This window comes from Elephas maximus, chromosome 6 (assembly GCF_024166365.1).
Source record: "Elephas maximus indicus isolate mEleMax1 chromosome 6, mEleMax1 primary haplotype, whole genome shotgun sequence".
NCBI classification, from domain to species: domain Eukaryota; kingdom Metazoa; phylum Chordata; class Mammalia; order Proboscidea; family Elephantidae; genus Elephas; species Elephas maximus.
This window is the reverse complement of record NC_064824.1, coordinates 67,647,678-67,661,040: the sequence shown is the minus strand read 5'-3', so window position 1 is coordinate 67,661,040 and position 13,363 is coordinate 67,647,678. Positions and strand designations below refer to the sequence as shown.

The 13,363-nt window shown below is 37.8% G+C and overlaps 1 protein-coding gene across 1 annotated transcript in view; it reads left to right on the top strand.

The window, feature by feature from the left end:
• FASTKD1 (FAST kinase domains 1) overlaps window positions 1-12,284 on the top strand; it is a gene marked incomplete at its 5' end in the record, with an annotated part of 43,264 nt that extends 30,980 nt beyond the window's left edge. Inside the window, 4 exons of the mRNA XM_049888827.1 lie at window positions 510-623; window positions 6,137-6,275; window positions 6,901-7,015; window positions 7,512-12,284. Coding sequence (XP_049744784.1) covers window positions 510-623; window positions 6,137-6,275; window positions 6,901-7,015; window positions 7,512-7,607 — 464 coding nt within the window. The remainder of the gene's footprint in view (window positions 1-509; window positions 624-6,136; window positions 6,276-6,900; window positions 7,016-7,511) is intronic.
• Between the last annotated feature and the right edge of the window lie 1,079 nt (window positions 12,285-13,363).

Below are 13,363 nucleotides of genomic sequence, written 5' to 3'. Positions count from 1 at the left end.
CCTGAGTTCCCTGGAGTGCCATGACTTAGTTTAATGGAACCATTTTGTAAATAAGATTTGTGTTATAAAAATTTTTTAGGACACTAAACCTCTTTTGATCCAAAAAACCAAAAACCAAACCCAGTGCCGTCGAGTCAATTCCAACTCATAGCAACCCTATAGGACAGAGTAGAACTGCCCCATAGAGTTTTCAAGGAGCGCCTGGTGGATTTGAACTGCCGACCCTTTGGTTAGCAACCGTAGCACTTAACCGCTACGCCACCAGGGTTTATTGAATTTAGTGTCATTACGTATGTTACATGAGGGTCTTATTTATTTTAATGAGATTTCAAAAGTAATACGAGAATTAATTTTTAACTCGGTGGTCAAAACAATTTGAGAAGTTACTCTTCATGAAATCTGGATTGTTGGAAATATTAGTCTTTAATTTTCAGTTTGTAAATTGGGATGATTTTTATTCTAAACCTTGATTAACTTATTTTCAATGAATTGTTCTTATTCTCGTAAAGATATTGGCAGCATGAATGGAGTACAACAGCAGATGTATAAAATGCTAGCAGAGGTACTAGGAGGAATCAATTGTGTAAAAGCCTTGGTTCTTACACCTTATTACTACATGATAGGTAAGTCATTTAAGTTATTAGGTACTTTCAGAAGACTAAACTAACTTGAATAGAATCATCTTTGGAACTTAAAATAGAAGTTGATTTTTTTTTAAAATTATTTTTCAAGTTATCATGTAAATTTCCAGACAGACAAAAGTAGAAAAAACAGTACGATGAACCCTCCGATTTCCATCTCCCAGCTTTGATAATTATAAGCATTTTGCTGTTCATTAGAAAAAAAACAAAATTTTTTTTTTAAGTCAGCCTTTCACCAGTTCTAAGTAAAACCCAGTTTTAGATTCACTGCAGATTTCTGGGTCTTCTAAATATTCTGTCCTCTCTAGTCAGTGTGCTAAAGTCAGAGAAGTGACTTACTCAGTTTCATTCTCAAGTTTTATCTCAAGTTCTTCTAAAAGGTGAAGTTAGGTTATTAACCTGAAGAGAGATTTCCAAAGATATTGTGCTGGACCATAACCTGCTTGACCATGTTCTCAGTGGTCTCGTTGTAGAAAGCATGCTTATTTAATTGTGGGTGGCAAAGCTGGTGGGCTAGCTGATATGTTGGATGGCAATATAAAATTCAAAAAGGTCTTGCTAAATTCAAGAGATGGCCTTAAACGAACGATGAAATTTTAAGAGGATTAACATAAGCTTTCTAATTTAGACTTAGAAAACATCTGCATGTGCACAGGACATTTTTAAGGATTGTAAGCTTGTTATGGAAACCCTGGTGGCGTAGTGGTTAAGTGCTATGGCTGCTAACCAAAGGGTCGGCAGTTTGAATCCTCCGGGCATTCCTTGGAAACTCTATGGGGCAGTTCTACTCTGTCCTATAGGGTTGCTATGAGTCGGAATCGACTCGACGGCACTGCGTTTTTTTGGGGGGGCTAAGCTTGATACAGGGAGTCCTAGTGGCGTGTTGGGTAAAGTGATCAGCTGCTAACTGAAAGGTCAGCAGTTTTAAACCCCTCGGCTCCCTGGGAGAAAGATGCAGCCATCTGCTTCCATAAAGATTTACAACCTTGAAAACCCTGTGGAGTATAGGAATCAACTCGAGGGCAGTGGGTTTTTGGTTTAAGCTTGATATAAACTAACAGTGTAAATAGTTGCCAAAAATTGAGTACACATTTAAACTATGTTAATAATAGTAAGAAGATGGTAATTCTACTGTATTTTGGGCACATCAGTGACAGTTATGGTCCAGAAAGAAAGGGCAGTTAAGATGGTGAAGGATCTAAAAATCATGTTCTAGAGAAGACTGGGACTGCACGATTTCAGTCCTTGAGCAAGTTCCTAGACCTCTGAACCTTATTATTTTCTTTATCTGTAAAATGAGGATAATAACACCTGCTTAATAGGATAAACTGAGGTATTGCATGTTAAGCATTTAGCACTACTCTTGGAACGTAGTAAGTGCTCAGTACATTTTATTTAGAAGAAAAACTGAGTGTTTAGTCTGAAAAACAGAACTCTTGGGGGAACATAACTTAAAATGTTTTAAGGATTGTCATGTGGGAGAAGAAATAGATATCTTTCTCAGGGATAAAAAATGGTAAAAATTAAAGGAAGCAGATTTTAATTCCATATAAGGAGAGTTTTCTGGAAGACTTGTTAAAAAATGAAATCAGTGGGCTGCCTTTTGAAGAAGTTCAGACAGAGGTGATGGTGTGTGTGTGATTTCTGCACTTGTCAAGAGGATGAACCAGGTTGTCACATACTCTCAGTTGTTTGTTTTTATTAGCCAGGATTAGATTTGCCTGTAAGTGACAAAAATTCACAAATTATAGGGTCTTTTTACAAATTAAAAGTTTTTTTTTTTCCCCCCATACACAGAAGTAGTCCAGGGCTAAAATGCCAACATCACAAACATTCAAGACCCAGGATAGTTTCTTTGTTATAATCTTTCTCAATATGAGCTTCTGCTTCATGGTCCAGAATGGCCCCATCTTCAGCCAACTCATCTATAATCCAAGCAAAAGATGGAAGGGAAGGAAGGAGAAGGGGTATCTCTTTACATACAGTTCCCCGACGTTGCACAGACCCTTTTTAATTGTATCCCATTAGTCATATGGCCAAGGAGCCCTGGTGGCGCAGTGAATGGTTAAGCGTTTGGCAGCTAACTGAAAGATCAGTGGTTGGAACCCACCAGCCACTCCGAGGGAGAAGATGTGGCAGTCTGCTTCCGTAAAGATTACAGCCTTGGAAACCCTGTGGGGCAGTTTTCTACTCTGTGCTATAGGGTCGCTATGAGTCAGAATCGGCTGTTAGCAGTGGGTTTTTGTTGTAGTCGTATGACCATGCCTGACTGCAAGAGAGTTTAGAAAATGTGTTTTTGTTTCTGGGTGACCATATACCCTGCTATGATTTAGGGATTCTGTTTTTAAAAATGAGGGGAAGAATAGGTATTGGGGGACAGCTTGTAGTCTCTGCCAGAAGGTTATTTTTTTTTTAAAAAAAAGATATACTCCTGTTTATTGTAAAACTCATGCTCACAGGAGGTAATACATTAAAATATAAAAAGAAAACAAAAATGATCTGCAATCCCATATCACAGAGGATTTTAAAACAATTTGGAATTATAGTGCACCAACTTTGGGACAAGCACTGTGGTCTGGTCTTTATTCCTATTATCTCATTTCATTCTTTGTTTTGTTAAAGTTTCTTTCACACTAGAAATAGTACATACCCATTGTAGAACATTTGGGAAATAAAGGAAAGTAAAAAGAAGAAAAAAATGACAGATAATAACTTGTTCCAAAGTCACAGACGTAGCTGGTACTGAAGCTGGGATTATTATATCCCACGCCCTTTGTATTTCTAATTCATATTTGTACCTCCTGTTGTCAAAAGGCTTATTTTTTTTTTTAATGGATACAAATCGTTAAAAATAAGATTCAGTTGGTAATATTTTATTGTTAAGCCAGTACATAGTAGGATTAACAGGTATGGGTTGGAAATACTGCTTATGGAACTTAAGAAAAAAAAACTTGTTAAAAAAAATCACATGATACCTGGCTGTAGAAAAAGCAGAAAAATTAGACAATCAAAAAGAAAAATTACTCACGGTATAACCACAGCTTACTTTTGGTGTCTATTTTTCTATTTCTAACGGACTCTCTTAAAAAACCAAAATGGGCTCATTCTACAGTGTAATTTTCTTTGTTTATATGTATTTTAAAATACCTCGAATATTTTTCCATGCCAACAGATACACATAATTTTTAGTGACTGTATAGTATTTCACTGAATGAGTATGCTGTGATTAATTAGTCATTGAGGTGTTTTGCTGGTATGTGCGTTTGTCAAGCACTGCAGCTGCAATTTCATTTAACAACGATAGTGTGCATCTGCATATTGCTTGGAGTCTGTGGGTGGTGCAGAAGGGTTAACGTACTTGGCTACTAAGGAAAGGTTGGAGATTTGAGTCCACCTGGAAGTGCCTAGATTGTGCCACCTAGAGGTGCCTCAGAAGAAAGGTGATTTACTTCTGAAAAATCAGCAATTGAAAACCTATGGAGCACAGTTCTACTTTTGACACACATGGGGTCACCGTGAGTCTGAACTGACTTGACAGCAGTTGGTATATATATATTGCTTATTATGTGTTATACACTGTTTGAGCGCTTACATGTAATAAGCTTGTTTATTACATTCCTACGAAGTATGTAAATTATTCCACTTTATAGATGTGGAAACTGAGGCTCAGAGACGCTATTGCTTGTCCAAGGTTATATGACTGGCAAACGGCAGAGCCGAGATTTGAACCTAAGTATTCTAGCTCCAGAATTCATTCTCTTAATAAGAGAACTATGTATTATATTTCATAATAACTTGAAGATGCTTTAGTGCCCCAGTTTCCCTATGTGTAAAAAGTACATAATTAAACCTACTCTCTCCTTTTCATTCACTGTTTCTTTTTTCATTTTTTTTCCTTGGTTTAAATACTTCCTTGGTTTAAATATTTTTTAAATATTATGGAAAAACTTCAAACATACACAAAAGTAGAGTGAATAGTATAATGAACCACCATCCAACATCAACAGTTATCAACACCCACTCACCAGAGTCTTACCTGGTTCTTTTCAAATAAATCCTAGACAACATATCATTTTAGCACATACACCTAAAAGATAAGGATAACTTTCTAAAAATGTAACCATAATACCATCATTTTCACACCTACAACTATTACTGGTAATTTATTAGTATCACACAACTGGTTGATATTTAGATGTCTTCCATTGTCTTTTATATGTTTTATTTTATAGTTTGAGTTATGATTCAAACATTGCATTTGGTTAATTTGTCTTTTTAAGTTTTTCCTTTCATTTTTCTTCCTATATTTATTGAAAAAAACGTAGTTTTTTTTTTTTTCCTTCTTCACATTCTAGACTTTTCAGAATTCAACCCTGTGGTGTCATTTAACATGTTCCTGCATCTGTTTTTCCTGTAAACCAGTAGTTAGATCTAAAGACTTGATCAGATTCAGGTTAGATTTTTTTTGGCCAGACTACTTCCTGTTTGTTGTGCACTTCTTATTGGATCATATCAGGAAACCTACAGTGCTGGTTGTCTTTTGTTTTTATTATGTTATTATGTTAAGATTGATGAGTGGGTTTGTGTGTTGTCAGCCGATTTATCTGTTTTAAAGTTTCCCCTTTAGCTTTTTACCTTCTGATTTTAGCAGCCATTAACGATCGTTCATTGCCTAATTCTGTCATTCATTAAGGGTGGCAAAGTAGTGGTATTCTGGATCTGTCATTCCTTCTGCATTTATTAGCTGGAATTTGTCTAAAAGAACTTTTGCATATCAACTATTTAGTTATGTACAGTTCATACAGGAAAGGTAGGATAAATGCTTGAATCTTTGTCTTTACTAATGTTCATGAGTTGGTGTAGCTTCCTCCATAGGTGACCAAGAGACTTAAGGGGGTTAAAATAAAACTCTTTAATATGATTTGGCCTAGTACAATGCTAAATATAGAATTTAGTAATACTTTCTGGTTGATTTTTATTGATGGATTTTCAAGGAGAGGCTCCATTGGACTAGATCTTATAAAATAGATAATTTGAGAGGTACACAATTCTTTCTTAAATATATATATATTTATTTACTTTTATTTTATTGTTGAGAATGTACACAGCAAAACATACACCAATTCAACCGTTTCTACACGTACAATTCAATGACATTAATTATATTCTTTGAGTTGTGCAACCATTCTCACCCGCCTTTTAAGTTTTTCCTTCCCTATTAACCTAAACTCTCTGCCTCCTAAAGTTTCTATCTAATCTTTCCAGTTGCTGTTGTCACTTTGATCCCATACAGATAGTCCTTAAAAGAGCATAATGTTCAAGGCAGACATTTTTTACTAGTTAAGCTAAACTATTGTTTGGTTTTAAAAAGACTTTGGGGATATTTTTGGTTTAAGTTTTAAATAGGGCAGTAGTTTCAGGGGTTCTACTTATTTTTTATATATATCTTAAACTTTTACCTTATTCATGCCGTTGATTTCTATACTTTCTTATAGATTTTGAGTGTGTCTTAGATAAAAGAAAAAAGCCTCTTCCTTACGGAAACCATAATAGAATTTCGGGAAAAGTGCCAGAGGTGCACTGGAAATCAAATACCCAAATAGATGGATCAAGGCTGCCACCAGGATCTGAAAGGTAACTTATTTCTTAACTTTAGATTTTGTTATCTAAATGTTAAATTTGGTGTAATTTAATGAACTCAGTTATCGAGCATTGATTAGTAGAATCTGCTCCTCATGTGTGTCAAACATTCTACCTCTATACCTTTCTTTTTCCTGTGCCTTCTGCCTGCAATGTCCTTCCTTCATTTCCAAAGCCTAGCAATCAAACTAAAGTGCTGACCTTTTTAGTTGTCCCTCAGTTGGAAGTAAATAGTATCTTTTTTTGAGCTCCCATACCTCTCTACTTTTCTAATAGTTCTTAGCCATTTTCTACACTGCATTACAATTAGTACTTATATATTCTCTGTTAGATTTTAATTATATCACTATATCTTTATGTCCCTCATAGTGGCTTACATACAGTAGGGGCATAATAAATATATGTTGGACAAAGAAATGGTTAAAAGCATGGAGGTATTTACTATAATTTGGTATAAATTCTATGAATAGGTTTAATTGTCATCAATTACTAATTTCTTATGTAAAAAATATCTTGCATACTCATTTATATTCATGTGGCTTCTGTTAGTTCCTGTAAGGTTTTTAATTATTTGGTATCTTATTTTCATTTTGGAAGTAAATATTTTTGTTTTATGTAGGATTGCTTTGGAGTTTTTGTATTCAAGAGCTTTTTGTAGAAACATCCCTCATTTAAAGGGAGTATCTGCCATGAAAAAACGACACTTGGAAATTTTGGGCTATCATGTAATTCAGGTATGGAATATTCATGTAATTCAGCCTCTTTAAAAAAAAAAGTCACTGACTATATATGTGCTTCCCTTTAATATGAAAGTTCCAGATTTCCTTTTTTGTTTTTCAACAAAAAATAAAAATTATCATTTCCTATCCTTTATGGCCCCTAGGAGATCTGCTGACCTCCCTTCCTGGAGAGGGACACATTACGGAGAGAAATGGAGTTCTAAGAGGAAAAGGCTAGTGCCCGAAGGTAGAAGTGTACATAGGAAAAAATGTCCATTGGTGGTCTTATAGAAACAGAAGGATGAAAGTACTGTGAGGCAGAAAATGTCCTTGGGGCAGTATCAGGAAGGATAACCCATTTGGCTTCCAAATAGGATTCAAAGACTAAACTATGCGAACTAATTTCATAGGGTTCCAGCGGCTTTGCTCAGTAGTACTTGTAAGTCTTCCCCAGTGTTTTTTGTTTTTGTTGCTTTAAAACTTTTACTCAAAGAGCATTATTATTTTATAGATTCCACATTTTGAATGGAACTCAATGGCACTATCGACAAAGGATGCTCAGATGGACTACCTGAGAGAACGTATATTTGGAGAAGGCAAATCATAATTGTAGTTTTTGTTTAAAATTAGTAATCATCATTTGTCACATTTGGACTTATTTTAATGATGTGATCTGACCCAATTAAAAAGTAGTGTAGAATTAACTGATTTCAAGGCCAGTTGAATACCTCTTAAAATAAACAGACATTTTAAAATGAAGTACTTTTTCTACTCTCTAGTTGGAAAATTGTTTAACATTCTTAGTATAAAAGACATGTAGTTTTTAAGAATCTTAAATAGTTTACCATTCATTCTTTGAGTGCATACTATGTGCCAGAAACTGGCTTATGCGCTGGGGGTATAGCAGTGCATACAGCATATTTTCTGTGTGTGGTCAGACAAAAAAAAGAAAAAGAATAAAATATTTTATACGATGTTAAGTTCAATGGAGAAAAATCCAGAACAGGGGATAGGAATATTATGGGGTGTGTGATTTTAAATAAGGTTGTCTGGGAAAAGCTCACTGAGGAGGTATTGGAGTAAAGACTTAAGGAGGTGAGGCCATATGGGGGTAGAGTATTCAAGGCAGAAAAAACAGTAGGTGCAAAGATCTTGAGGTTAGAATATGCCTGGAGTGTTTGAGAGTAACAAGGAATCCACTATAGCTGGAGCAGAACAAGTGTTCAGAGGAGAAGATGTGGAGAATGTATTAGAAGAAAAGGTAAGAGAGATAACAGTCAAAATATATAGGATCTCATGGCTGTCCTTGAGATAGGAAGCCTTTGGAGGATTTTGAGCAAAGGAATGATAAGAACTCACAATTTAACCAGCTTACTCTGGCTGCTCTGTTGAGATGAGAAAAGATTGCAGTGGGCAGTTATGTAAGCAGAGAAACTCATTATTCCAGTAATCCAGTCAAGAAATGAATGGTGACTGTCTTAGTCATCTAGTGCTGCTATAACAGAGATACCACAAGTCGATGGCTTTAACAAAGAGAAGTTTATTTCCTCCAGTAAAGTAGGCTAAAAGTTCAAATTCAAGGTGTCAGCTCCAGGGGAAAGCTTTCTCTCTCTGTCGGCTCTGGAGGAAGGCCCTTGTTCTCAATCTTCCCATGGTCAAGGAGCTTCTCAGGTGCAGGGACCCTGGGTCCAAAGGACATGCTCTGCTCCTGGTGCTGCTTTCCTGGTGGTATGAGGTCCCCAACTCTGCTCACTTCCCTTTCCTTTTTATCTCTTGAGAGATAAAAGGTAGTGCAGGCCACACCCTGGGGAAACTCCCTTTACAATGGATCAGGGATGTGACCTGGGTAAGGGTGGTATTACAATCCCACCCTAATCCTCTTTAACATAAAATTACAATCACAAGATGGAGGATAACCACAGACTACTGGGAATCATGGCCTATCCAGTTGGATACACACATTTTTGGGGGGACATAATTCAATCCATGACAGTGACCTTCTCTTAGTCCAAGACTGGAACCATTCCTAAAGCCAACTCTTCAAGCAGTGATTGGACTGGACTATAAGATAGAGAATGATACTGGTGAGGAGTGAGATTCTTGACTCAAGTAGACACATAAGACTATGTGGGCAACTTCTGTCTGGAGGGGAGATGAGAAGGCAGAGGGGGACGGAAGCTGGCTGAATGGACACAGGGAATACAGGGTAGAGAGAAGGAGTGTACTGTCTCAGTAGGGGGAGAGCAAGGCGTATATAAATTTTTGTATGAGAGACTGACTTGATTTGTAAACTTTCACTCAAAGCACAATTTAAAAAAAAAAAAAGAAATGAATGGTGGCTTGGACAGAATAGTTCCAGTAGAGGTAATAAGAAGTGGTCAGATTTTTAGATGTATTTTGAAGGTAGACCCACCCAACCCAGTGCCATTGAGTCGATTCCGACTCATAGCGACCCTCTAGGACAGAGTAGAACTGACTTCATAGAGTTTCCAAGGTAGAGGCAACAGAATTTGCTCACATATTGGGTATGAGGTATGAGAGAAAGAAAAGGATGAGTCTGAGTTTTTGTCCTGAGCAACTAAAAGAATGTCATTGTCATTAACTGAGATGGGAAGTCTATGGGAAGATGGCCAGGGAGGATCACAAATTTGGTTTTAGACATGTTTGTGATGCCTTTTAAATATATGCCCTCGTGGTGTAGTGGTTAACAGCTCAGTTGCTAACCAGTTCGACAGTTCGAATCCATCAGCCGCTGCTTGGAAACCCTATGGGGCAGTTCTACTCTGTCCTGTAAAGTCGCTATGAGTCAGAATCGACTTGACGGCAGTGGTTTATTTATTTATTAATATATAGGTGAAGATATCAAATAGACAATTCAGTAAATGAGTTTGGAGGTCAGAGGAGAGGTCCAGGCTCCAGATGTAAATCTGAAAGCTCTCAGCAGTATTTAATGCCCGGAGACTAGATGGAATCATTAAGGTGTGATTAGACAAGAGTGGGACTAGAGAAGAATTCTGAGCATTGAGGTCTGGGGCACTCCAACATTAAGGAATCAAGAAAAGGAGGAACCAGCAAAGGAGTCTGATTAGGAGTGGCAAATGAGGTAGAAGAAAAGGTCAGAGAAAGTAGTATCCTAGAAGCTGAATGAAGAAAACATTCCAAGGAGGAGGAGGTGAGTAGTTATATCAGATGCTGCTGATAGGTCAGGTAAGATGAGGACTGGGAAATGTCCATTAGATTTAGTAACATGAAAACCATTAGTTACCTTGAAAAGAGTAGTTTTGGTGAAATGGTAGGTGTGAAAGTCTGACTGGAGTGGGCTCAAGAGAAAGTGGGAGGAGAAGTGGACCAATCTTGACCTGTCTGATGCTATACTTGCTAACAATTTTCTGTCTTACATTTATTCAAAAGAGTTACTAGGGGCCTGTTGTGTGACAGTGCATGAAGCCTGTTGCCATAACCCCATTCCAACCACAGACCCTTCAACTCTAACCCTTCCTCCAGTAGTAATTTATTTGTGCTCAACAGAAAGCCATATTGTAACTACTGTCAGGCCACCTAGTGGAGGTGGAGGGAATTAGCCATCTCCTTAACCCTCTAAAGGAAACCCTGGTGGCACAGTGGTTAAGTGCCACGGCTGCTAACCAAAGGTTGGCAGTTCGAATCCACCAGGCACTCCTTGGAAACTCTATGGCACAGTTCTAATCTGTCCTATAGGGTTGCTATGAGTTGGAATCGACTCAATGGCAATGGGTTTGTTTTGGTTTTATGTGACCCTCTAAATTCATACTGTTCCAAAATAAGTTGGTAGCCAGAGTACCTTCAACCCTAAGTATAGCCTTAAAATGTGTCTTGCATGTAAGTTGCTTCACTGAAATTTGGTTTAGGCTTAACTGATTGTTAAGTTGCTGTCGAGTCAGTTCTGACTCATGGTGACCTTTTGTGTAACAGAATGAAATGTTGCCCGGTCCTGTGCCATCTTCATTATCATTGGTATGTTTGAATCCATTGTTTCAGCTGTTGTTTAGTGCCTTCCAACCAAGGGGGCTAATCTTCCAATACCGTATCAGGCAATATTGTGTTGTGATCCATAAGCTTTTCACTGGCTAATTTTCAGAAATGGATTGCTAGGCCTTCCTTCCTAGTCTGTCTTAGTCTGGAATCTCTGCTGAAACCTGTCCACTGGTATTTGAAATATCAGTGGCATAGCAACACACAAGCTACCACAGTACGACACACAGGTGGTGGTTAGTTGTAGTACTTGTGTAAAATATCCAATGATTTTGCATGACTTGAGCCCCAATACTTAATGATTTTGCATAATGTGAACCTCACAGAAACTTTTGTGAAACACAGAATCAGAACAGTGAGTCAAAGATGTCTCCTTATAACCAGTCTCCCTTGTTCTGAGTTTCCTCATGATCCTTATTTGTATTAGCCGGTATGTTAAAATCTTAAGTGTTTAAAGCAGTAACTTTGGTGAAGGCTAAGACAGTATACAGTACTGGGGGAAGCCAGCACATCTTGTACAAGGCAAGGTCATGGAAACTTCCAGACTCCCTGAGGGACTGCATTGCTGGGCTGAGGGCTGTGGAGACCATGGTCTTGGGAACATCTAGCTCAATTGGCATAACATAGTTTATAAAGTAAATGTTTTACATTCTACTGTGGTGAGTAGCATCTGGGGTCTTAAAAGCCTGTGAGTGGCCATCTAGGATACTCCACTGGTCTTACCCCTTCAGGAGCAAGGAAGAATGAAGAAAACTAAAGATACAACGGAAAGATTAGTCCAAAGGACTAACAGACCACATCTACCATGGCCTTCACCAGACTGAGTCCAGTAAAACTAGACAGTGCCCAGCTACCACCCCTGACTGCCCTGACAGGGATCACAATAGAGGGTCCCAGACAGAGCCGGAGAAAAATGTAGAACAAAATTTGAACTCAGAAAGAAAAGACCAGACTTGCTGGCCTGACAGAGACTGGAGAAACCCTCAGAGTATGGCCCCCGGACATTTTATCAGCTTAGTAATGAAGTCACTCCTGAGGTTCACCCTTCAGCCAAAGATCAGACAGGCCCATAAAACCAAATGAGACTAAAGGGGCACACTAGCCCAGGGGCAAGGACTAGAAGGCAGGAGGGGACAGGAAACCTGGTAATAGGGAACCAAAGGTTGAGAAAGGAGAATGTTGATATGTTGTGGGGTTGTTAACCAATGTCATAAAACAATATGTATACTAACTGTTTAATAAGAAACTAGTTTGTTCTGTAAACCTTCATCTAAAGTACAATAAAAAAAAATTTAAGTGTTTACTAGTCATTTTGATCAATGAAATAATAAATTCTTATATGGTTCCCATATTTAAGTATCTAACAAGAACTAAACATTTGAATAGGTTAAAATATTTTACTATTTTAAAATAAAATGGACTGACGAGGGTTATAAACTGTTTATTTTCCTTCAGGTATAAATAACTGGAAATCTAGTTATTATCTACTTTAGATAGATGGAAATCTTGATTAAATGATCCCTGAGGTACTTTTTACTTACTGTTACACATAATCTGACTTCTCATGTACCATATCTCTTACTCTTCTTTCTCTAGACTACCTCTGATTCAAATGGTTTCCTTTATATATATTATTTTTGTTTGAATTTTCTGTCTAAATTACTGGGATTATTATAAACAAAAGCATTTTTTTTATTAACTTTTATTGAACTTCAAGTGAACGTTTACAAATCAAGTCAGACTGTCACATATAAGTTTATATACACCTTACTCCGTACTCCCACTTGCTGTCCCCCTAATGAGTCAGTCCTTACAGTCTCTCCTTTCGTGACAATTTTGCCAGCTTCCAACTCTCTCTATCCTCTCATCCCCCTTCCAGACAGGAGATGCCAACACAGTCTCAAGTGTCCACCTGATATAATTAGCTCATTCTTCATCAGCATCTCTCTCCTGCCCACCGTCCAGTCCCTTTCATGTCTGATGAGTTGTCTTTGGGAATGGTTCCTGTCCTGGGCCAACAGAAGGTTTGGGGACCATGACTGCCGGGATTCCTCTAGTCTCAGTCAGACCATTTAAGTATGGTCTTTTTATGAGAATTTGGGGTCTGCATCCCATTGATCTCCTGCTCCCTCAGGGGTTCTCTGTTGTGCTCCCTGTCAGGGCAGTCATCAGTTGTGGCCGGGCACCAACTAGTTCTTCTGGTCTCAGGATGATGTAGGTCTCTGGTTCATGTGGCCCTTTCTGTCTCTTGGGCTTAGTTATCATGTGACCTTGGTGTTCTTCATTCTCCTTTGATCCAGGTGGGTTGAGACCAATTGATGCATCTTAGGTGGCCGCTTGTTAGCATTTAAG